Consider the following 23,239-nt stretch of genomic DNA (forward strand, 5'->3'; position numbering starts at 1 on the left):
CGGAGTGCCGCCATCAGATCTATGTACCTCAGCGTTGGTAGGATTCCCGCCTGCTTTTGAGTACGGTCCGGTCTCCGGGGCAGCCAACGAACTGTCAGTTGACGGTCTAGCCCGTGCCATTCCCGTGCGTGGTGGCTGTATGCCTCTTCACATCACATCACTTCCAGCATCACATCACCTTTCCATAGCCGACGAGCTAAGGGAAGCGTACACCCAGTACATCGGCATAGGGTAGGAGTATGCACGCAGGTGCCCGGCCCAGCCTCGTAATGACCGGAGCCAACCAGCCAGGCTCTGAAGGCTGGGCGAGGGCCATCCGATCGCGAGCCACCGTGCTGTCGACCCCACAACGTGGAGAGAACAACGAGGGACATGACTCGAGGACGACGGGTTGAGCGATCCCTAAATAGCCCAGTCAGGAATGCTGGCGCCCGTTTGCGGGAGGATTGCTGGGGCGCTAATTAACGGCCGATGTGTGGTCGTCACATTCCTTCAGACTCTCAGTGGGGTATGGCCCGATCAACGCCGCTGCACGCTGGGCGCCAACTGCACGCCAGTCACATCGCCGGCTGCCGGTCGGACAGACGTTGCCAGATGCGCGGATGAACGCTAGCAGTCTGGCCCCGAGCCTATGAGGGCTGGCAGCTACTGGTTGCTGGACTGGGAGTGGGCGTGACGGACGTGCGATTGGAGAAAGCGAGTAGCGCTACTGCAGGCGGGTCACTCGTCATCACATCACCGCCCAATTCCGTCGCGATCTGCCATTATTTTTGGTCGCTACCGCTGTGTTTCACTACTCTGCATGCAACGGGCTTTGGTGCCCGCCAAATCGTTCGGGTTGGCTCGAACCCTGGGTTCGCTTGCCGCTCAACACATCGTGTTTCAACTACGCGCCCCGCTGAGACCGGTGGGGATTCCATACATATACCTCAACGCCCCGTGATGACCGGCGAACTCCCGCTTAGCTTCTCATACTATTCTCTCTCTTCGTCATCGTGGATACCCCGAGGGTGTTCATGTCTTTCGATTGTTATTGTTGTTCCTAAGCATCTGGATGGTTCACTGTTGACGGGAACCATCTCACGCCTTTCCTATCTGTCTCGCATATACCGGCTTGTGCGGTCTCCTGAAACCCAGCGGACTCGGCCCCATATAATCACATCGCAATGGTAAGCAGACGCAGAGAGACACGAACACTGCCGCCGCATGCTAAGATACCCAGGATTCTTCTCTCCGCGTTCGACGGAAGGCTGCGCCTACGTCGCTGAGTGTTGAGAACCATGAGCGATTTTACCCCGACAAGACATTCATTCAACGACGGTTCTCCAACTCGACCGATTTTGATGACACTGATATTGAAACAAGCGACTCGGACGAAGAGTCCCTTCGGCAAAGCCTCCAGTCGGTAAGACACATCCCCAACAACTTCAACCAAATGGTATGGCCAGATCTAAGCTTTATTCCGGGAGTAGTTCGCCTATGATAGCAATACCTCGATCTCCACACCAGATCTCCCCAATCCGGAACATGTTTCCAAAAACCGCGTCCACACCCATCTGGACAAGTCCATGGTGCGAGGCCCTGAGGGCCCTCACCTCTTCCGGGACTCTCTTGGCTCATCCATCTACGAGCCATCTACCGCCGAGATAGACCTCTACTTCGAACGATCTCCCTTGCAGTCGGAATTCTCTCGCTCGATCGATACGCCACGACGCTTCCCTTTCTCGCCCAAGACCCCCAAGGCTTTGACAACGGTACATCCCGATGTGTCACACGTGAGCGAGGAGGAGATCAGAGCCTGGAAGCCGAATCAGGTGGCGCACTGGCTCCACATTGCTGGATACAATGATGCAGTCATTGAGAAGTTTCTGATTAATGATATCACTGGCACTGTCCTGCTTAGCATTCAGTCCGATGACCTGAAAGAGTTGAGCATCCACTCCTTTGGCATGCGCCACCAAATCATGGCGTCGATCGATCACTTGAAAAACACCATGGCAACGGTACCCCCAGTGCCCCCAACACCCGAGTCTTTCATGACACAATCGATCCAGCAGAAATCTTCCATCGGTCGTTCATCGCCCGAACACTCTTTCCCGAAGGAACATTCCTTGCCGGAGGAACGGCATACGCCTCGACGGCACTCGTATGCCATGTCGGTTTCTCCAAACGGCGAGATCCTTTCCAACCATGTCTTCGGGAACCAAATCACCCCGGGGGAGTCCGTCTCAATTGTTGGCATTGAACAGCGCCTGCCTAAGCCTCACAATTGTTCTCGGGGTGAAAAATGCTCCAAATTCAGAAAATACCAGCGCCATTTGGAGCAGATATTTGCTGAACACCCAAACGCGGTCCTTCATGATGGTATGATCATAATCGGCAGCCCAGGTAACCCTGAGACTGCACGAGATCTGCTGCGCCCCAAATCCAACAGCGAACCCTCAGTCGTGGCCTCCTCGGACATTTTCGGCCCAGCCCCCGGGCCTATGCTCTCTGAGAAAGCTCTCAATGGAGTGGAGAAGCTTGATCCTCAAGAAACCATACGAAACTTCCTGAACTATCAACATGTTGATGCTCAGCCCATGGCTCCTCCCTTGTTAGATACGTCGAATCTGCCTCCCCCCGAGGAGCCCTTCGCTGGTCTGACTCCTCCCAACGCGCAGCCTAGTGGCATGGCTACAAATCTGCGCAATCTTCCCAAGTTGACCATCCCAGTCAGCCCCAACACGGAGGAGATGACAACTGCTGTGACATCCAACCGGTCGATGACACCTACTCACGTCTCGCAGGCATATGGGTCCCCGACGGCAGTGCAGCAATATGGTCCCTTCACTCAAGCTCGAAACATCGATGTCTACCGTCAGGGTACACCCTTCACGGAGGTCGATGTTCCAGTCACTGCCATTCCCAATGGGCCAATCGCACGCGATGCATCTCAGTCTGTCCCTCCGGACATGCAGTATGGTACTCTGTTCCCACCATACCGGGACCCCCTTATGCGCAGTGCCTCCACTCGTCCGCAGCAGAACAGCCAGCCTCTTCGTCGCGTTCGTGAAGACAAGCCTCTCACGCCGATTGAGACTCCTGAGGACCTTATTCGGAGCCCTCGTCAGCGTCCCCATGGACACAGCTCCTCCCAATCCTCGCTCTCATCTGACCCAAATGTCACCCACAGTGGCTATCTGAAGCACAAGAAGAACCGTCTGTTCCGCCATGAGTGGAAGGACGCTCATGTTACCTTGCGCGACACAAAGGTTACTTTGCACGAGAGTGAGCAGGATGCCCACCGCATCTCGCGTGCGCTTGATGTTATCGATGTGGATGATTACGCCGTCGCATGCTCGTCGCTGGCAACCAGCTCCAAGGTCACTGCTGCAATCAAACGCAACATCCTGCGCAAGCAAAACCGGATGCCCAATGGGTCTGAGGGCGCTGCTTTCCAGTTCTCCTTTATCCCTGCCCACAAAGAGGGAGACAGAAAGGCTCTGTTTGGCAAGAACGCTCTTCCAAGACACGATTTTGTCGATGACACTGCCGAGGGCCGCGGCGAGTGGGTGAGAAAGCTTTTGCTAGCCAAGGCTGAAAAAAGAGCCCGCGACAATGGCGAGCAGATGCTAATTAACGGATACAACGTTATCTAAGCCTATTCATGACAGTGTGCCTCTTGGTTGTGCCGTCCTTCCCCTTTTGTTTTTCTCTTATTATCTTTTTTTTCCTTGCATGTATGCGTACGTCATTCGTCTTGTGCTATCTTGCGTTCGATTCACTAGCTTGATTTTCCTTTCTCAGCTCATCCCTCTTGTTTGCCTTTCATTTACCTGGCGCAGTTTTGGGGGGTATACATTTCTTTTGTTACTCACCGGATGAACAAGATGCATCGCCGCTGGCCGGCAACACCCCTGATACCCAATTTGCTTCAAGTTAATTAGCATTATAGGCTTGAGGCAACTCAACAATGGACTTAATGCACATTATCGGATATTGAAATTGAAAATAATCCTGACAATGAAAATTGGGCATCATAATCTGCTATTGACTTTGGAATTCGTAGAAGATAAATTGTAGTACCCTTTTAGACTAGTTGAACGGCCCCATAATTCATTTCAAAGACAGCGGTCAAAAAGTCGGAGTAACGTGCCATCCCATTAACCCATCATTCTAACAACCACATAAACCCACCCATCACCGTAAGCAGAGCTTCGCACCACCTCTTCGATGGGCGCAGACATGGGCAGAACCGCCCCGTGAAGAACAGGTTTAGCAAGAAGTGGCGTTCGTCGACTTGGGAATAGGTTGGGCAGCAGGGTGTTTAAGACACTGCCGATGGTCTGGACCTGCGTGCTTGGGCTCGAGCGCGCACCAATAATCTGACTGGACTGCATACTGACTACCTGTACGGATGGAGGGAACGGTGACTGAACCACTTTAAGTGAAGGCGACTCTTCGTCAGGGGGGAGTGGTAGAAATATGCGGATTGGGACATTGCGAAACGGCTGTGATGGTGGCGGGAGAAACCTGTTCGAGATGCGCTGGAATGAAGGAAGGTCCACTGAAAGGTATATAATTAGGCCTTTATTCAATATTTGCTGGGAGGATGTCAGCAGGGATATGACCGCGTACCATTTTCCACTGCCCTCCAGAGGCCGGCAGAGTCTTCCTTAGAGAGACTCATTATGGCCTTCGCTGTACCATTGCGGAGGAAATCAGCTTCTTTGACGCTGTTTATGAATGCGTCATTGAGCACTATCCCGTCGGGGTCGAGGCGAACAAGGTCTTCGGCAGGCCAGTCGTTGAAATGAACCGTCAGGCGCCAAGGAAGTGAAGATTCGCTCTCTGGCAAGTCTGTCCCTCCCGTAGCAAGCTTTGACGCTGCCACTGCTCCTGCGTAAAGATCAAACAGCAAGCCGGCTGGATAGTGCCATTTAAGAGGGACGCCTTCAAAGGCGAACCAGCCCTGATGCTGTTCGGCATTTGGATCAATCAACGAGGACGCGAAGAACGCTCGAATTTTTGGCAGCAATGAAGGAAGATATGCAACTCGGGAAAATGAAACCTTCAGATTGTTAAGAGCAAGCCCGAGAATAAAAGGAAGGGTCCATACCAGATATGGGTCAGTCTTGTCATAAAAGCGGCTTTCTGCTGGTGCCAAAATAATCTCTAAGGGTATTTGTCCAGCCCAGACACTGCGCTGAATGGCAGGAAGAGATGTCTGATTCTCCATGTTGATCGATCGTTTGGATCCACTGTTGGTCAAAATATGGAGCAGGTGAAACGGGTCTCGTAATTCTGGCCTTAGATCAAGCAGGAGCTGATCTAGTGAACTGCGAATCGACAATGCATGTCATCGACGGATCAAAGATGGGATCCTGAGCACCCCGTTCAACCCTATTTCATGATCTGATATGTCTGAAATATCATGCAAGCTCTGAAGAGAAACTCCACCGCGACTCGTCGAGCGGGAGGATGTTGGTTGTTGACGGCGGGCCGCCCGCGGACGACACGCCGCCTTGTCACGTGATCGCTTGTACCACTTGAGGCATCTACTGGCGTTAAGGTAAACCAGCGCATCGCGCAGCTCGATCCTGGACAGTCAATATTATTTGTTTTATTCTCGGTAGAAGCTACTAACTGATTATAGACAAAATTCATTCGATTGGATTCGCTGTCCTCCCCGCAAGGAGTTCCTCCAGGTCAGAAATGTCATGAACGCTCTTCAGATTGAGACCCATTCTCTCAATATCGTCTCTCCTCCCGCCGTCAATAATTCCCGTGGTGAATTTCTGAAACTTCGCCAATCTCATCATTCGCCAATCCTGGTGTAACATCATGGGGGGGGGCTGCCAGTGTTTTTGAGATCTCGCATCCATCCGCCATCGTAATGGTGACCCGTTGCTCGTACTTCTCCCCAGTTCGGGCTCGTGGAAACACGCTGTTTTGTCTATCAAGGTCCAGATAACATCTCGGCCAAGGAGATCATGGCGAAACTCTTGAGGCAGAGCCTGGCTGTCGACAAGCTGGACAGCAGCCACATAGGCACACCGCATTTGTGCCCCCAAGCAAATAGCGGTCGCTGCGCCTTCCACCCTCCATGCTTGATGGCAGCCTCGGACATTTCGTTTTGATGCTGATAAGGTTTTTCAAGTCTGTCAGTTTGTGTGGGTGCTCCTTTTGCAAGGATGCCACCGTGTTAATTGCGTAGTGCGTCCCTGCCATCGATGCATGTGATTTGACCCGAATGTTGTCCGACTGCCATAGCTGACCGAGTCCTTTGGTCAGTTCCTCAGTCAAATACGGCGGTTCCTTACCATAATTCTGTCCAATGGTTGAAAAGAAGCCCCCATATGGCTCTTCAAAGACATTCTTGATCCCGACGTATCCGCCCTCAGGCCATTATAGCAGCGAACAGTCCGTTGCGCGCTGCGAAGCCATGCCTCATCCGTTTGACATCGCTTCCAATCTGAGCTGACATCAATCCGCATGCTTGAGTGCACGCCATACCCAGCGCATCCTCAGTCACATCTTCCGACAGGCCAAGCAATTTGCTGACCGTTGCGGCGGCTGCATGTCCGAAGTAGTGACAACGTGCCAGCGTCTCGTGAGCATGTGCCCTCCGTAAAGGCACAACCAGACACGAGACCTACCTCATACCCGACGATTGTTGACAATGATAGCGAAGTGCCATCGAATGTCGCGAGGCCTTCCGTCTTCTTCTGGCCAGTAGCGGCGAGGAGTGCAGGCAAGACAATGGAGTTAGAGTGCACGGGTGCCAACATATGCCAATCATCGATCTCGAACGACTGAATCTCAGTATAGAGCAGCAGAAAGGGCGCCAAGTTTCTTGACAATCAGTCAGACACCCCGAATCGCCTTGTGGTTGACGGTTATATTTTTACCTTGTCATACCCCCATACAACACGTTGTCCTTCCGGCTCAATTGCAAAAACGCCTTTTGCAGTTTTCAACCCATGGAAGATAATCCCCGAAATTGCGCAGCATAGACCATCCAATATCAAGTATTTTACTCGAGTTCTGACGTTTTCCGGGACATTGCTGAGCGACAAGCCGTGAATCCAAGAACACAATTCTTTTGTCACTCCCGAGCGGTCGCTGAAATGGTGTGCCATGATGGACAAAACTGATTCGGTGTTTATTTTCGAGACTGTTTCTCTTTCCAAAACACTCGCGTCAAAATTCCGCGTGGATGTGTCGTGTTTACACCGCTCATATATCTCCCATCTCCGGCCCGAGTCCGCATGGCAATGCCGAAAGCGGCCCGAACATAAACTTAGTTCCTTCCAAGCCGGACGTGGCGGTCGGGACTATCGGCGCCGCCAGGTTCCAGGTTCCAGATTTACGTTGACCGCCTGTAGCAAATCTGAATGCTCACATGAGCTTAAATATGAGTTTCTTCACCGGTGACAATATAAGACTGACTCGGCACCCGCTTCTCCACTTGGTGTCAGCCGAAGCGGTCTCGTCCATAAGCTGGACACAATCAAAAATGCCGAGATACTTATTGGCAAGCAAAAAGCTAAGGTGGCTAAGAGGAGAGTCGTCCGGATATTCGAATTCCACTGTGATGTTGCTTGGCCTCTGCTTGGCTACATCTTGCCTTCTGCAGAACGCTCTGCCTTTCTCCTGTCGCTTCCGACGCGGCTCTGTACTGGTCGACCGCTGATCAGAACGGATATGACGACAGGTTGAAGCCGAGTCACGGCCGGAGACGACCATGCGTTCAATATGTCAACTCGTTAATCTCGGGAGGTCCATTTAAGCAGACTTTCGGCCCAAATAAACTCCTTCTCCATGATTCTAGCCCAATGATGAACCCCAGGACCTTCAAACACGTAGGCTGGCTCGTTTGCGATACACGTGACGCTGCAAGGCCGGTTGACCTGCCTTTTTGGAGCTCGGCAACCTTCCGACTCCACCAATGGTTAAGGGTTCTCCCCGTGGGCGGCAAGGGATAACCATGCACGCGCAGACCACGAGAGCACAGTTCTACCAATCGAGTACGGGGTATTCTATTGACAAGCGGTACTATGCTGTGCCCTCCCTGCCCCCCACACTCGCAATTCCGCTCGATCCGGGGACAAAGGTTGTGCCCAATGATTTATGACGCAGGATGTGGCGAACCAAATTGTTCACCGGAAAAGGCTCCTTCAGGCGACCACGACGGGTAAACGCAGACCTCACATAAGGATTTGATGTCTTTTGGTGGCCACAGTACCATTACATGGCCGTGAGGACACGAGAAGGTCCCTGGTGCGGCTGGCTAAACCGTCCAGGGCCAACATTCCTCGTTCGAGGAATTCCCAACCAAGAAAGTAGGATCCCGTGTTTGATATATACTGGCGGCCATTCGCTCTCCCCGGCTGAACGTTTCCACCGGGGAAAACGCTACCCCGGCCCAATGTTTCCACCCCGTGGGATCAGAATTTCTCCAAACCTCCGTAGCCTCACTTTGCAAACCCCATACTGCCCCAGAGGATGGGATTTTACGCGACGTAAGTTGTTGGGGGGCCGCTCGTTGAGAGGATTTCCACACGCCCACATTCACCAGAGTGGAAGCGATTACTACTTAGGGGCCCTTTCCCGTCTCTCACCTCTTTTTCCATCTATATCCTCGAAAACTTTTCCTTCGACCTTTCCCACCCTCCATTCTTCCCCTTCTAAGTGTCTCACTTAGCAGTCATGGGTGGCATCCTTCACCTGGTCGAGGACCGGCCAACTCCTCCTTCAGTCTACAACTGGCGTGTCTACGTGCTTGCCCTTGTGGCATCATGCGGTTCCAATATGATCGGTTATACCAGTGCCTTCATCGGTACAACAGTGACACTCACCTCCTTCCGAAAAGAATTCGGTCTTGACCAGATGTCGACGGCTGCAAGCGACTTGATAAGCGAAAATATCGTGTCTCTGTTCATTGCCGGCGCCTTCTTCGGCGCCCTTTTCACATACGGCCTCAGCCACTGGATCGGTCGCAAGCATTGCTTGATGATAGCTTCTGCTACATTTGCTCTGGGATCCGGTCTGCAGTGTGGTGCCAACCACAATCGCGGACTGGGCATTCTCTACGCTGGTCGTGTCTTGACTGGTCTGGGTACAGGTGTTGCCTCCAACATTGTCCCAATCTACCTCTCCGAGCTGGCTCCTCCCGCTATTCGTGGACGACTTGTCGGTCTCTACGAGCTTGGGTGGCAAATTGGTGGTATGCTTGGTTTCTGGATTAACGTGAGTCAACGATGATCGACATTACCGTTTTCACAAAAGATGGGCCTGAAACTGACCGAGCATGTCTTTCCAGTATGGCGTGGAACAACACATCGAGCCTAGCAAAGAGCAATGGATTATTCCCTTTGCCATTCAATTGATCCCGTCTGGTCTTCTGTTCCTCGGATCTCTCTGGATCCGGGAGTCGCCTCGTTGGCTTTTCCTCCATGATCGTCGGGCTCAGGCCATGAAGAACCTCTGCTGGATTCGTCAACTGGATGCCACCGACATTTACGTTACCGAGGAGGTCGCTGCTATCGACCAAGCCTATGAGAACCAGCGCGCCACCGTCGGCTTCGGCTTCTGGAAGCCGTTTAAGGCTCTCGGAGATCGCCCCAACCTGATTTGGCGATTGTTCCTGGGCTGTATGCTCTTCTTCTGGCAGAATGGCTCCGGTATCAATGCCATTAACTACTATTCCCCCACTATCTTCTCTGTGAGTTAATTATTATATTCTGATATAAAAAAGCGATATCTACTAATCGCATATGCAGAGCATTGGTGTCCAAGATAACACTGTAAACCTCCTGACCGGTGTCTTCGGTGTGGTTAAGGCCGTGATGACGTTCATCTGGCTGCTCTTCCTTGTCGATCAGTTCGGTCGGCGGAACCTTCTTCTGGTCGGTGGTATCACCGGCTCCGTCTGCATGTGGGCCATTGGAGCTTATATCTATGTGGTTGAGCCGCAAGAGCACCCCACAGACCACCTTAATGGTGGCGGTATCGCTGCCATCTTCTTCTTCTATCTGTGGACCGCTGTCTACACTCCCACCTGGAACGGTACCCCTTGGGTCATCAACTCTGTAAGTCCTCGTCTCTCAATGTATCCTCGCACTACGGCTAATAGGGGTTTTCTCAGGAATTCTTCGACCCCAACTTCCGTTCCCTGGCTCAGGCTTGCACAACTGCCAGCAACTGGCTCTTCAACTTCCTCATTTCTCGTTTCACCGAGCAGATGTTTGAGGCTATGGGCTACGGCGTGTACTTCTTTTTCGCAGCTCTATCCTTCCTTGCCTTCTTCTTCGCCTTTTTCCTCATTCCCGAGACCAGCGGTATCCCCCTGGAGAAGGTCGATCGCCTGTTCGAGCAGAAGCCGGTCTGGAAGGCAAACAAGAAGCTCAAGGAAGAGCTCAAGGAGGAGGAAGAACAGTTTCGCTTCGACATCAAGGACCAGGCTGTTCACCAGGAGAACAAGGACGAAGAATCTGCATGAGCGACATGATTTTACCTCGATGCATAGACTTGTGTATACATACATATATCCGTACATAGATTGACGTTTTGATGAATCAGCGTGACTACACTATCATGCGAGATGAATTTAATTCATGTGAAATTTGCACTTTCTTTTTCTCAATTCATTTGATCATGCGGGCTCCATCCACAGCTTGCTTGCTCATGCACACGTGGTCTGGGGAGTTCTGGCCGACTATACTTGGCTGAATGCAAAATCAAAATGGTATGAGGCAAACTAGATTATTATAGTTGTAGTCAAATGCAGAAGAAAGCCCAATGAAGTGAGTTATTGTCGCAAAAAACTACTAAATACGAAATATTTGATGGGGTGACCTAACGAAGTCAAATCGTCCCGGTGCGAGAGATTCTGGTATTCGCGTCTAGGCCTGTCAGGAACTGTTCCTCGGAAAATGGTTCGAGACCGACCATGTAGAAAAAGGCACCTAGCAAAAGCAAGAGTCCCTCAAATATGTAGTAAAGCATTCCAGATTGCTTTGTCATTTGGTCAAGTCCAAAGGTTTTGATTCCATGGGCTATGGGGACAATCCCCGACAAACCGGTACCAACGAAAGTAGCAACGCGGAGGGTCCGCCACTGAGGAGCCTGGGTCTGTGGACTCAATAATACCATAACGGCAAGTAAATTGAGAGTCGGAGGACTTACCATCGTCCAATATTTATGTTTCAAAGTTGGCTCACAATAGAAGGTCATGTCTATTCCGGAGATAAAGTCACCTAGTGTCAAAACAATGATCCTAACAAAGTCAAGCTGAAGCCAAATACACGTGGAACGAATGATTTGAAAATGTATGGAGGAAAGCTGAGAATCACATACACGTGACCGCTGTCGAAAGAAAGAATGTAAAGACCAGATGGTCCTCGATAGTCGCGTCTGGATAATCTGCTTTCAGAACTTTGTACAGCAGGCTTCCAGCAATGAGGGATGATAGACTTGGTATAAGATGAGAGTAGATGTTGACTGTCTCGTTGTGTAGGTGGAGCCAGCTAGAGAAGCAGGCATGTGTCGGGTTGGTTTCCGGGCGGTAACCGCGATGAATGAACTCATTGTCTTGATACCGTGAAGGTATCTGGCCATATGGACGGAGTACTTTGGAGGACTGGCCCTCAGTTTCACACGACTTATGGCGTTCTTGTGCGACTGTGTTCTGAGTTAAAAGTTTTTTGCTGGCGAGGTAGATGCTCCATTGTGGACAAACAGGGAACGAATTTTCAAAGTGACTCGGTGCTTTTGTCTTGGTGGTACCTTGGTATCATGTTTGCTATAAAACAATAGAGAGTGACTTCCAAAGGCTGAGCTGCGTTCGTATTGAATTTGGGAGCCTCGGAAATTGGAAATCGGCTTGCCAACCCGTCGGAGTTGTAACATCACGCAATACTTGTGAACATGCGGTCAAACTTCCAAGTACGGCACGCGTTCCAACACGTCACACGTAATATGATTTGATCGGCGTGGGGACACAAAGGTCAAACAATGTGAAGCATCGAGTCCACATGTGAAGGAAAATTTTTTTTTTTTTTTTTTTTTTTTTTTGGCTAGCACAATACAATCTACCCGCTGCTATTTGCTATTTAGTCCCAGCACCGTTTTATGGGGGACTGTCCGACTAGGCCATATGAAGGAATCTTGTCTATGGGAACCCATTTCACCACAATTGCAGGTTAAAACTGTGCAGTGCTGCATCCTGCCTTCCCGTTAGTTATGAATTCTATGCATCATCCGCGGGAGGCCGAACAGTGTGCGGTACACGTGGATCCAATATTACACTCGAGGGTGCATACACAGGTTGTGAATCAATACTGTGTGTATAAGTAGCATTAGTCGTAGCACCAAGTGCTACACCTTCCAAGGTTGTTTGCCCACAGTGCCGTAGAAGCAATTGTGACTTCTAGAACAGATACCGATTCTTACCCATGTTTGGCCAAAGAGGAGCTCTATAATACATTAATTTTATTGTTGGTACTTCGTTCAACCAATCAGCTCGCGTAGCTCAGTTGGTAGAGCGCGGCACTAGTAATGCCGAGGTCTTCAGTTCAAATCTGGACGTGAGCATTTCTTTTTTGCCTGCCGTGGCGATCCCAAAAAAAAAATTCTATTGTCATGATTCAAACGTTAGCAAGAATCGAGCACCTTTTTTTTGGGAAGAAAAATGACAAAGAAATTATGAAACTTAAAAACCTTTTTTGCTCGTGAGCTTGTCTTAGGCTCATAGAGTCAAAGAATCAATTATTTCTTCACCGACCAGCTCGCGTAGCTCAGTTGGTAGAGCGCGGCACTAGTAATGCCGAGGTCTTCAGTTCAAATCTGGACGTGAGCAATTTACTTTTTGCATTTCCAACTTTTTGGAAGTGGCATTCTCCCAAGTTGCCCTCGTGTGCACTTACCATTGAGAATCGACTGCCTTGAGTTTTTACCTAGTAGCATATCATATGAAGTGGAACTGAACCTTTTGAGTACATCATGATATTCACTGCTAACGGAGAAAAAAAATTGATGAAGAAAAAGAAAACACCTTATTAGTAGTTGGTGTCAAGCGATTGAGACGATGTCGCAAAAGTTAAAAAAAAAACGAAATGCTCACGTCCAGATTCGAACTGAAGACCTCGGCATTACTAGTGCCGCGCTCTACCAACTGAGCTACGCGAGCAACCTGAACGTTCGTATCTTCCCAGATGCCTTTTTAAAACACCGTCTGCCGAATAAATGCTTACGAAGGACTGATTCTCATGTTAAATCAGTCTGGAAAGTGAATCGTTCCAATTTTGCTATCCCATGATAACCCAATGAATCTATGCATTTTTTCTTCCGTAAAGAACAGCATTCCGATACATCCCATGTATAGTGCATGCCTAACCCGGGGCATATAGCGGACGAGCTATGCCGAATGCTAAGAAAATAGGCTGGGCGGGCCCGCGGGTCCCGTGGTCTTCTGGCCGAGTGCAACGCATTCCCCGCATCCGACACAACTCCAACTCTCTTCCAACCAGCATGATGCGCTACTGTCATGGTTTCGTCTACCGCAAAGCTGAGAACTAGAACCGGCTGCCTTCAATGTGAGCCAAGGTTGAATTCATTCGAAGGAAATCCGGGAGCTAAGTCGTTGACCCTCGACATGCGTAGGCAGAAAGCGCCGGAAGAAATGCGACGAAACGCGACCGCGATGCGCTGCTTGCACCCGAAATGAGCTGATCTGCGAGTGGCCGACAGGAAACGAACCTCCCGATGGACGAAGAGGCAAAAAGTCTCTACATACCGCGCGCGACGCGTCTTCATGCCCAAAATCGGAGTTGTCAATCGTCCAACCATCAACGGCCGGAATGCCATCCCCCTTTCGCTCGGAAGAACACTGCTATCTTTTTCGCCACTTTGTCTCTACAATTCTCCCACGACTAGTTCGCCAAAGCTCAATAGACCAAACCTATATGCTATGTCTTGCTCCAGAGTACCCTCCCTTGATGGGGGCGATGATCTCCGTTGCTGGCATGCAAATAGCGCCGCGGCCTAGTTGGTCGGTTCGCCACGCCGTGCAAAGCTACCTTTACACGATCATGTCTCTACAGAAATGGCTTGTGGAGACAAGTAAGGCTGCCGATGACGATCGCATATTGGCAACCGTAATCTTGCTTTCTGTCTTCGAGGTATTGTGGGCCGGATTAGTGGTGTACAACCATAGGCTAACGACAGACAGGCTTGTCGGCTGGACATGGCACCAAATGTGGCACCTCATGCGACTGCATCGGGCTTCTTATTGGCTCAGAGACATTTGCAGTGGGGTAATCGCCCTGCGGCCGTAGCAGTGTTTGATCGCATTTGCGTCGAGTCATTTATCTACCACGCATCTTTGATGATGCTTTTTGAGCCTTCTCTTGATGTTCTTTCGACAATTCGCCAGCAGATAGACCTGCACCGTTATTTTTCTAACTCGGACAAAAGCGAGATTTGTTTCTCCGTCCAGCCGATTCTTCAAACGAACTACGAGTTCTTTCTGTTAATTGCCGATGCGACAAAACTAGCTCGTATTTCTGGAGCCCTAACTGACACGGAAAGAGTGCTTTGGTCCCAGCTTTGGCAGAAACTATCTCAGTGGGCCGAAGTTGACCACCCGGACGACCTATCTCTAAAACTGTACTTCCATGCTGTCCGGGTATTATTGCTGAAACAAAATCCCGAGTCATCCCCTCAGGAGATCATAAGTGAAATGTGTGGGTCTCTGAGACAGGGGTTACAAACCATTTTTGCCTTGGATATCCATAAATATTCACCAAGCTATCTCTTATGGCCAGTGGCAATTCTAGGAGCAATCAGTATCTTCGAAGAGGAGCAAAAGGTGATCACAACTAACATCGACTTATTAATCCGCTGGAAACGAGGAGGTCAAGCATTATGGGTTCGCAAGCGACTGAACAGGGTCTGGGATGCGACCATACATTCTGCTCCCAATACACCCCTAGATACGAGACATCAGGGCTTGCAATTGCTTCTCGACGGAAAATTGAGATGAAACAGACAGTGAACGCGCTCCTGGCCATATGCACAGTTTGAAAACAATGTTTTAAAGAGTTGAGCACCTCAATAAAACGACTTGAGTTTCAAATGTCATGTGACTCATAATTAGCTATGGATATCAAACTATTCAACTAATTTCTCCGCATCAACGCCGTTGAACTCCCTGCCCTTGAGAATGCTGACTGCCAGCGCGTATGCCTCATCTTTAGCGTCACATTGGTATGTGTCCCGAATGGCTTCTTTATCCTATCCGTGAGCGCAAGAATCCATTCTCTTGGACACCGAGAGATGACCATCAATACTATTGATCTGCTCCGCCAATTTTTCGCCCTCGATTGCGAAGGGGTCTTGGGCTGCCGTGATCATGAGAACGTTCTTCGGAAAATTTCGCGGGTCCGCAAATGCCGACGAAAGACGGGTGTCTTGGGGGTCAACTTGACCCAGGCTCAGGCATTTGTGGCATAAATGAGAGAAGCCAGGGAAGATTTTCCTCATGATCCAATTGCTTTGATCTGCCTGGAGTTTGTCGGGCGTTGGCAAGTCCATGTTTCGTTGGCAAGTCCATGTTGGTCGGGCCATAGATCGATATGACCTAGTGGAAAATGCTTTCGTTTTCTTCGCCGGCCGACAATAGGGAAGAAGACGATATCGCCAAGGCGATATTTGCGCCTGCACTAAATCCGCATAGGGAAATTGAGGTGCCATCAAACCGGTTGGGCTGCGACCATGCCCAATTCACAAATCCTCCGCGTCATAGAATGCGGCTGGGAAGGGATGCTCGGGCGCAAGTCGATACTGCGCGTCGATGACCGTATAATTCGTCTTATCCGCGACAAATTGGCAAAATTCATCATCGCTACCGAATGTTCGAAGTACGAATATACTTCCACAGAAGTTGATCAAGACCGGTGTGGGTTCTGTCGCGTGGGCAGGCTTGTAGACGTGGACTCGGATGGTCCGGTCAGGATCTCGAGCCGGGATGAAAATCGTGTCATCTGGTTTTGGGTGGAACTGGAGCCGAGGCCGGACGAGAGCGCGGAGGAAAGTAGCCAATGCCTTGTGATAGACATAGCTTACACCCATATCTAAAGAATAAGAGCCGGACGGCGAGCCGGACGGCGTGCTGAACTGCACGAATCCCAGGTTTTCTAAGGCAACAGACGCGAAATGATTCACGCGATAGGGATGTCAGCTCGCTGGGTCTCCCTGCCGCCAGAACCAAAGATCACCCCTAGCAGACTGGGGTAACGCTCACGACATCTCATAATAGCACATTCCGTCCTGTGCCATCCAGGTTCTCGATCATGACGATCATTGTTGACAGCGAAGTCATCGCCGAGAGGTAATCTGGGGACCAACGCAATTGGAAATGTCAAAATAAAGGAAAACTTTTAGCTCGACCTGGGATCAAAGGTAAGTGAGGACCTCGGGAGCTTGATTAGCCTGGATAGAACACATTGTACCAGCGTGTGCATCCTAAGCCAAGAAGGTACAAACTGTCACCAGTACATAAGTATATTGGATGTGTCCCATTTTGGAAATTCGATGTCGATGATCGACATCGTCAACAACGATTTTGATTGCCTTGGAATTGCGCTTGGTGCAAGGATGCTAACTGAAAATGGCACGCCCATACCGTCCAAAAATCGTCCCGTGCGTTCAGTGTTCAATATCAATTCAAAAATGGCTGTTAATTTGGACGGTCTCGACCCAAGCGGGGTTCTATTATTGGGGGCGGTGCGGGGTGGGGGCGATGCTTGGCTAACCTCCTCCGCTTCACTCGGGACGGGCGTGTCAACATCTCCCATCACGCGGCCATTTTGACTCCAACATCATCACCACGCCGGCCATACGATGTACAGTCCATGATGCTATGTCCTACAGAGTTTGGGCCAGACTGGCAGAGTCGCTCGCTCTACTACAGAGGCGGCGCTTTGATCACGTCCCTGCTGGCTGTCATTCTTCATATGACTTTGGCCCTTTCCTCGGGGTTATTCATCTTTCTTGTATCCATTCCCCCCGCTGTGCCAAGGTTGTACTTGAGATGTGCATAGGACAGGCACTAATTATCTCTTTTAGATGCTCCTTCCGTCAATATGGTCCCTCGCAGATGGCTTGTTACGTCTTCGCCCAGTCAAGGTTCCGTTGCTGATCAACATGATTCTTGATTTTCTTTCGACAGGCTCGATGCTTGTAAATGGCAGCCTATTCATATTTGCTTCGATGTGGGAAGGGTCAGAAGCTCTTGCAATCAGTGCGCTTTGCTGCTTCTTCGCTGTGTACAGACCCCCATTCCACATTTGCTCGTCTCAATATTCGACTAATCGGGTCTATGGCAGGTACTTTTACTTTGTTTTATTCCTTCGCTCGACCGTCCAATTTCTAGAGGAATCGCGAGATCCCAGTCGCGATGCATGGCAGAGCGTTCCAAACCCCGTCTAGACTGAAACCTTAGCCTTGCTCCAAGCGATATAGTTAGGCTAAGGAGCAATCCGATGATCAAACAAAATATATACAAATGAAATCGGATCGGAAATGTCTGCGTCTCTCTATTATTTATATGGCTCTGCGGGAAGCGAGTATCGTGAACTTGACCTTCCTGCCCAAGGAAGACACTTGAACCAACACCCATTAAAATGTCAAATGACCCATCAATTTTCTTTCGGTCATCGGCCAGCCTCCCTCAGCGACTGATGTTAGCCTCGATTGGGTTGCCTATCTGCGTGATTTCCTCGAGATGCCGATCCCCCGATTGAGGATCCCGGGAGGTCCCCGCAAAGAAGCAAATCGCCTTCCAATCTTAAAAGTGACAAAATCAAAGTTAAGCCACCGTTTCAGATTGCCAAGTAAGGCTTCAGCAGTCCCAGGGCTGCGTACTCGGGTCTGATCACTGCCACGTCGCCCCCAAACGCCGAGGCTTGGTGGATTTTTGAAAAAAAAAGCCAAGGAAAAGAAGCAAAAAGCCCCACTGAACCAGCACGTCGGAAGGGGGCCGAAGTTTTGCCATCCCAGTACTGCTTAGGCAAGATGCACCGCCTCACTCGTTAGACATCCCTTGATTCGTGGACGGTGTACCCCGTCACTGACAGCTTGCCAGCCACCGTGGCCGATTACTATGGGACGAATGAAACGCTAGCGCTAGGTGTACAGTACTACAAGGATATTGCGATCCTCGTTTTCCGTGTGCACCTAGTAGCTGGGAGTCTGCCAACTGTTCCAATCCGTGGCCGTAGCAAGGAGTTGTGGTCGTAGTGGAAAGCAAGCCAGGATCGGACGGTATACTGCCTGCGGGAGTAATCAGAGGTTGAAATTGCAGGAGTGTGGTTTCGAAGGTCCAAAAGGGGGACGGTTAGATCGCATATTTGGAGTTGCGTGGCTATCGTGGCCCATGGAATACGGAGTATGCCTCGTTAGATCAGAGAAGGAGCTGGGGACTCCGACTTGTCGCGCTCATTCTGTGGCATGAGATGCAAAGGAAATCGGTTGCACGGGCAACCTATAGTAGGATGCAGCGGCTCTTCGGCATCACAACCGGGCTTGGGGGCCGTTGTGCACAGTTTCGTGATGGCGCGTTTCAGACCGGCTAGGATGAACACCGGGGCAAACGTTGTTCTCCAAGGGATGTTCATCAGGACGATCGTTGCTGTTTTTGACCCCGCCCTGCGAACTACTGTCGATAACCCCCCTTGGCAGGGTCATTATTTGCTTCCCGGGGCACTGGTGTGATAGGTAGAAAATTCTGAACTCAGGGGTTGGCGACTAAATTTGCAAAGCCAATTTCCGGCTGCTCAAATCGGCCTCGACGTCCGAGACTGGGAAAAACGAGGAAAAAGAAAAAGAGAAAGAGAAAGGAGGCTTAGAGAATGTCGGGCGCAGGACCAGTACGACGGGTATGGAGGGAGTAGTACGAACACCTCCGCGGCCCCCCCCCCCCACACACACACACAAGGTCAGCTTGCCCCATCACCTGAATAATACTGGCTGCGATCGACCCAAGAGGCGACAAGCCTCATCATGCGAACACCAGCCCAACGCCTTCAATGATCATCACTCGCACTAAGCTGAAAGGAGATAAGGTTGTTGGGATTCCCCAGCTTGGACCAGACGTGCCTTGCATATCTGAGCGAGCAGGTGGACCAGCAACGTCGTCAAACATTGCTGACTTAGGAAGGCTGGAATGATCCCTAGGGGTCGCGCGTGGGAAAAGCAACCTGAATCTGAAACGCCGGTTCCATATGGCCTCCTGTGGCTTTGCAGGAGCTCCGCTGCATCTGGAAGTATACCATTGACCTTCCGGCACTGCATAGTTTGCATACTTCCGTAGTGCGCGCGGACCGGCCCTCTTTTCAGCGACAGAAAACGGACCGAAATCCACGTTGGAATGAAAGTAATTTCCGTGTCGTCTCGGATCAGGTCAGACCGGAATTGGTCTCGTAGCCCTGACTTCATTTCGGATATTCGCCCACCAGGCTCCCCGACAATGACGCTGCATAGCCATACGAGGCGGACCCGCACAATTTTCACCCTCGGAAATCGTTCATCTCAAGGCTGGAGCCAATCTGCAGGAGCACGGCCCAGGAGATCCAGGCACCACCTGACGACGTATTGGGCGACACGCATGTCGATGCTTTCCGGATCCGGGCTGTATTTCTGGACTCGTCATACACGTCGAGGAAAACAAGGAGGCAATCCACGTGCGCCCCTGATGCTGAGAAGACCCTTGATTTACTCTGAAACAAGGCGTTCGCGTGTTGTGAGCCTGCTTTTTCCGGTCTGAGATCGTAGCATTCCACGGGCTAGCATTAAGGCTGTGCAGATGAACATGCCTCGTAGGGCTCGCCGGAATAGACAATCGACGTGGCTGGTATGAGCTGACGCCTACCTTAATTCCCTAGCTGATTCCTGGATAATCTGGGCTGAGCAGCGTCTCGAATCGGGAGTTCGCAAGGGATTTGCACCGCCGCAGATCGAGAAGAGGAAATGTAAACATACTCTGCGCGTGGCCTCGGGAATGCTGTATCTCCCACCATTTTGCTTATTCGACCTGTATTTCCGTTTTGGACCTTAATTCCTGATTTTTCATGGCTCCTCCTGGGCCAGTGCGTGATCTCCATGTGATCGACCACGTTGGTCCCACGACGTTTCACCCCTTCGTCGCAAACCCACGCGACAGATTCCGCGCATTGCAGAGCGCAGTTGCCGCCAAGGGTGATTGGTGCTGTTCGCCCTGCTTGCGAACAGTCTAGACCGGTGCAGATGACGTTCGGCTTCCCTCAGGGCCTGCCCTTGCTCGATCTCTCACTGGCAATCCAACGTTCGTTCCGTGTAAACGCGCAACAGCAGCGCCATCCCTTGGCTCATTCCACGGCACATATACCCCATCAGGCTGATTCCGTGTTGAGACATGTGGCTCGCCATGTGCTGGGGAGTCCCTGAATGTATGCCCTTGAATTAGTGTGCACTTCGTAAGGTGCCAAGCTCGGGGATCGTGAGCCCCGGCTCCACATCTCGTCCTGCTGCATCGTGTACCTGCCTCCACGCCCCCCAGTTTCATGCACTGCCCGGGCCAATCGCATCTGCCTCGTCGCCTGTTTTGCATCAGCGGGTATGTGCTTTGCACTGAATGATCGCTCGGTTAGTGCAAGACGGAATTTTAGGCCTTCCGTCGTTCATGCGGACTACTTGGGCCGCAGGCTCCCTGACCCGGAAGAGAGAATGGTGTCACAGGCCCTTGGTGGATCCTGCTCATCGTCGTCGACGGAAAGTGAAGATCCTTCTCCTCCATTCCTTTCTTCGCTTAGCTTGTCCGTCCATGTGGGCCGCCATGCAAGCTCCTGTCGAGCTCGCGTGTGTCAAGGCATGTTATCTGCTGCAGCATAGCCTCCAAGCTCCTTTGCATATATAGGCCTTTTGGCTCCTACCTCACCGGTGCCATCACATTCCAAGAGACATCAAATTACCACCCGAGGACCCTGAACAGTGGCAATAGCTTCAACTCCCAAGACCACATTCCATTGGCATCACCTTCTCCAGTTCTCGTCCACGTTGCAGTCGACTACCCAGTTCGCAAGGCTTCTATAAAAGTTGCGTCAAACCATGTCTGTTCCGCAATCATCCCCCGCCAGGTAAGTCTGAACACATTGCTTCGCCGAGATATGGAATGAACCACGACTAACAGCTTCCTAGCAACCGCAATGGCACGACAGTCGCTGCCCTCAGCCAGAGCAACCTCAACCAAATCCCACGAGCAAGCCGCAGCACCGTTGATCGGTATACTCGAACACCAGCACCAGAGGGCCCTTACTATGCTGGTATGCGAACACAAGAACGCGCAATCCATCTCCTCAGACTATCAAATAAAGTCAATGCGGTCGATGAGATCTTGAAAAATTAAGAGCCCAGAAGGGACCGGAAAATGATCGATGATATCTCTATGTATAATATGTTCTATCAAGTGTATTAAAAAGCCAGCAAGAATTTCTAGACGCATCAAATAATGTTCAGTCGCTTTAAAACAGCTTCGAAATGTACGCTGCAACATCATCGTATTTGGTGCTGGGGAATTCGTGACCGGCCTCGTAGAACTTGAAGATAGCGTTTCCACCCAGGACCGCAGTGGCATCGGTGACGAGCTCATCTTTGATGATGATAGCATCATTGTTACCACAAAGAATGTGGATCTTATCGTTGGGTAGTCCCTTTTTATCCTCATCATTTGATGAAATGCTGTTCTGGGCACTGAGATATTCTCCTAAACGTGCCCAAGTGTTCCATTGTCGCTGCCCCAGGATGGGACCATGACGCATGCTGGACATGAAGGCGTGCACGAACCCGGTGTGGTTGTTCACTTGCCACGCAACCGCGGATGGAATATTGATATGTGGATACGCGCGGGAAAGAATCTGGACCTCTGCCGCACTTTGCGACGGGAGCTCTTCGGTGAGGGCATCGGCCGCGTTAAGCTTTTTGTTATTGGGCTTGGGGGTCACCAGAGGCCCAGCCCGTAGTCGGCGGCCCACTAGATATCCAAGTACGCTCTCCGGCATCAGACCTCGGGAATAAAGGAGGCGGCTTTGGAAGCTGATTTGTGAGTCGCGGACCAATCCGGCCGGGGCGAGAAGTACCAGCGAGGATAGCAATTGGGGAAAGTACGAGGCGAATGCCGCAGCAATGCCACCTCCAAGTGAATAGCCAGCGAGGCAGAATTTCCCAGATTCCTTGCCAGTCCAGGCGATCGGCGACGAGGAGAGAGCTAGCAAGATCTGGGAAGCAAACAGTCGGTCATCCTGCGGGAGATCTGCAGGACAATCAGAGTATCCGCGTCCGAACCTGGATCATCCAATTTCAGCATATACTACGGGATAGAAAACGAGGGAGCGCTGAAACATACAGGTCGAACAGCATCACCCGGCAGCCCCGGTCAACCAGCGCGTGGGCCACTCCGCCGAGCGCGATGCATGGCGTAGTGATACCATGAACCAGTAGCACCTTTGGTCCGTCTTCTCTTCCCCATTCATAAATTCGGATGGAGCCGTAGGGACTTGCAACATCGCGGGCGCCCGGCAGCACGTCATTTGGGAGGGGGAGGCTGCGATTCTCGGCTTCGGATAGGCCAGGCAGTAATTTTGCGCGGGGTGAGGGGAGCAGAGTCTCCCCCGACTCGCGGCCGGTGAAAAGCGACCGAAGGACAACGCCGAGCGTGAACGAGGCCCCTGTGACGGCAAGTAGAGGCAGCTGCGTCCGGTGGTTGGCCCAGGAGTTGGACAGGAAATCCACCGTTTGGTGGTAAAGGGCCATGGTCGGTCAGAGTGTCCCTGAAATGGAGGCTATGTGTGAATTTGAAAGGACTGAAGCTCAAATGAGTGTAAAAAGCGACCGCACTGCGTTGTCACGATGGCTGGTGTTAATGAAGGGAGTTGGTTAGATGGGGGAACAGGTGAAACTGGGCCGAGGCTCCAGCGATTCTCCGAGTTCCCCTGCGTGTGCTGATAAGCGATAAGGACGTCATCGGTGGATCAACTCGGAAATCTCATGAAGTTCGAACAGTACGATATTGTACCCCAAACCAGGATACGAAGGTTGCAATTACATTTTTTAGCTAAATAACGGCAAAGAGTGAAAGCATGGGAGAGCATCATGTATTTCAAGTAGCATCCTTGTCGAGTTTCCACTTGGCTACCTGCAACAGAACAAGAATGTAAGTTAG

General features: G+C 51.1%; 8 protein-coding genes across 8 annotated transcripts; 3 read left to right on the forward strand and 5 right to left on the reverse strand.

The window, feature by feature from the left end:
* Positions 1-1,222: 1,222 nt before the first annotated feature.
* Positions 1,223-3,641, forward strand: N7532_009592 (uncharacterized protein; the record flags this gene model as incomplete). The annotated part of the gene is made up of 2 exons (XM_056622083.1): positions 1,223-1,405; positions 1,473-3,641. Coding segments are annotated over 2 exons (2,352 nt in total), but the record flags the coding sequence as incomplete, so codon positions are not given.
* A 504-nt stretch (positions 3,642-4,145) lies between these two features.
* On the reverse strand, positions 4,146-5,284 carry N7532_009593 (autophagy protein 5; the record flags this gene model as incomplete). Its single annotated transcript, XM_056622084.1, has 2 exons — positions 4,146-4,549; positions 4,621-5,284. Coding segments are annotated over 2 exons (1,068 nt in total), but the record flags the coding sequence as incomplete, so codon positions are not given.
* A 361-nt stretch (positions 5,285-5,645) lies between these two features.
* N7532_009594 (immune-responsive protein) lies at positions 5,646-7,124 on the reverse strand (the record flags this gene model as incomplete). The annotated part of the gene is made up of 4 exons (XM_056622085.1): positions 5,646-5,999; positions 6,040-6,381; positions 6,642-6,837; positions 6,904-7,124. 4 exons carry the CDS (start codon positions 7,122-7,124, stop codon positions 5,646-5,648), a joined length of 1,113 nt encoding a protein of 370 aa, XP_056472891.1.
* A 1,570-nt stretch (positions 7,125-8,694) lies between these two features.
* Positions 8,695-10,486, forward strand: N7532_009595 (sugar porter family MFS transporter; the record flags this gene model as incomplete). Its single annotated transcript, XM_056622086.1, has 4 exons — positions 8,695-9,234; positions 9,308-9,709; positions 9,768-10,076; positions 10,133-10,486. The coding sequence occupies 4 exons, from the start codon at positions 8,695-8,697 to the stop codon at positions 10,484-10,486; spliced, it is 1,605 nt and encodes a 534-aa protein (XP_056472892.1).
* A 365-nt stretch (positions 10,487-10,851) lies between these two features.
* N7532_009596 (hemolysin-III channel protein Izh2) lies at positions 10,852-11,665 on the reverse strand (the record flags this gene model as incomplete). The annotated part of the gene is made up of 2 exons (XM_056622087.1): positions 10,852-11,352; positions 11,378-11,665. Coding segments are annotated over 2 exons (789 nt in total), but the record flags the coding sequence as incomplete, so codon positions are not given.
* A 4,103-nt stretch (positions 11,666-15,768) lies between these two features.
* Positions 15,769-16,116, reverse strand: N7532_009597 (alpha/beta hydrolase; the record flags this gene model as incomplete). The annotated part of the gene is made up of 1 exon (XM_056622088.1): positions 15,769-16,116. The coding sequence occupies one exon, from the start codon at positions 16,114-16,116 to the stop codon at positions 15,769-15,771; it is 348 nt and encodes a 115-aa protein (XP_056472894.1).
* A 5,013-nt stretch (positions 16,117-21,129) lies between these two features.
* N7532_009598 (uncharacterized protein) lies at positions 21,130-21,427 on the forward strand (the record flags this gene model as incomplete). Its single annotated transcript, XM_056622089.1, has 2 exons — positions 21,130-21,158; positions 21,220-21,427. 2 exons carry the CDS (start codon positions 21,130-21,132, stop codon positions 21,425-21,427), a joined length of 237 nt encoding a protein of 78 aa, XP_056472895.1.
* Positions 21,428-21,542: 115 nt separating this feature from the next.
* Positions 21,543-22,830, reverse strand: N7532_009599 (alpha/beta hydrolase; the record flags this gene model as incomplete). The annotated part of the gene is made up of 2 exons (XM_056622090.1): positions 21,543-22,362; positions 22,424-22,830. The coding sequence occupies 2 exons, from the start codon at positions 22,828-22,830 to the stop codon at positions 21,543-21,545; spliced, it is 1,227 nt and encodes a 408-aa protein (XP_056472896.1).
* Positions 22,831-23,239: the final 409 nt, after the last annotated feature.

Source organism: Penicillium argentinense (assembly GCF_028826775.1).
Source record: "Penicillium argentinense strain IBT 30761 chromosome Unknown utg000009l_segment0_segment0, whole genome shotgun sequence".
Classification (NCBI taxonomy): domain Eukaryota; kingdom Fungi; phylum Ascomycota; class Eurotiomycetes; order Eurotiales; family Aspergillaceae; genus Penicillium; species Penicillium argentinense.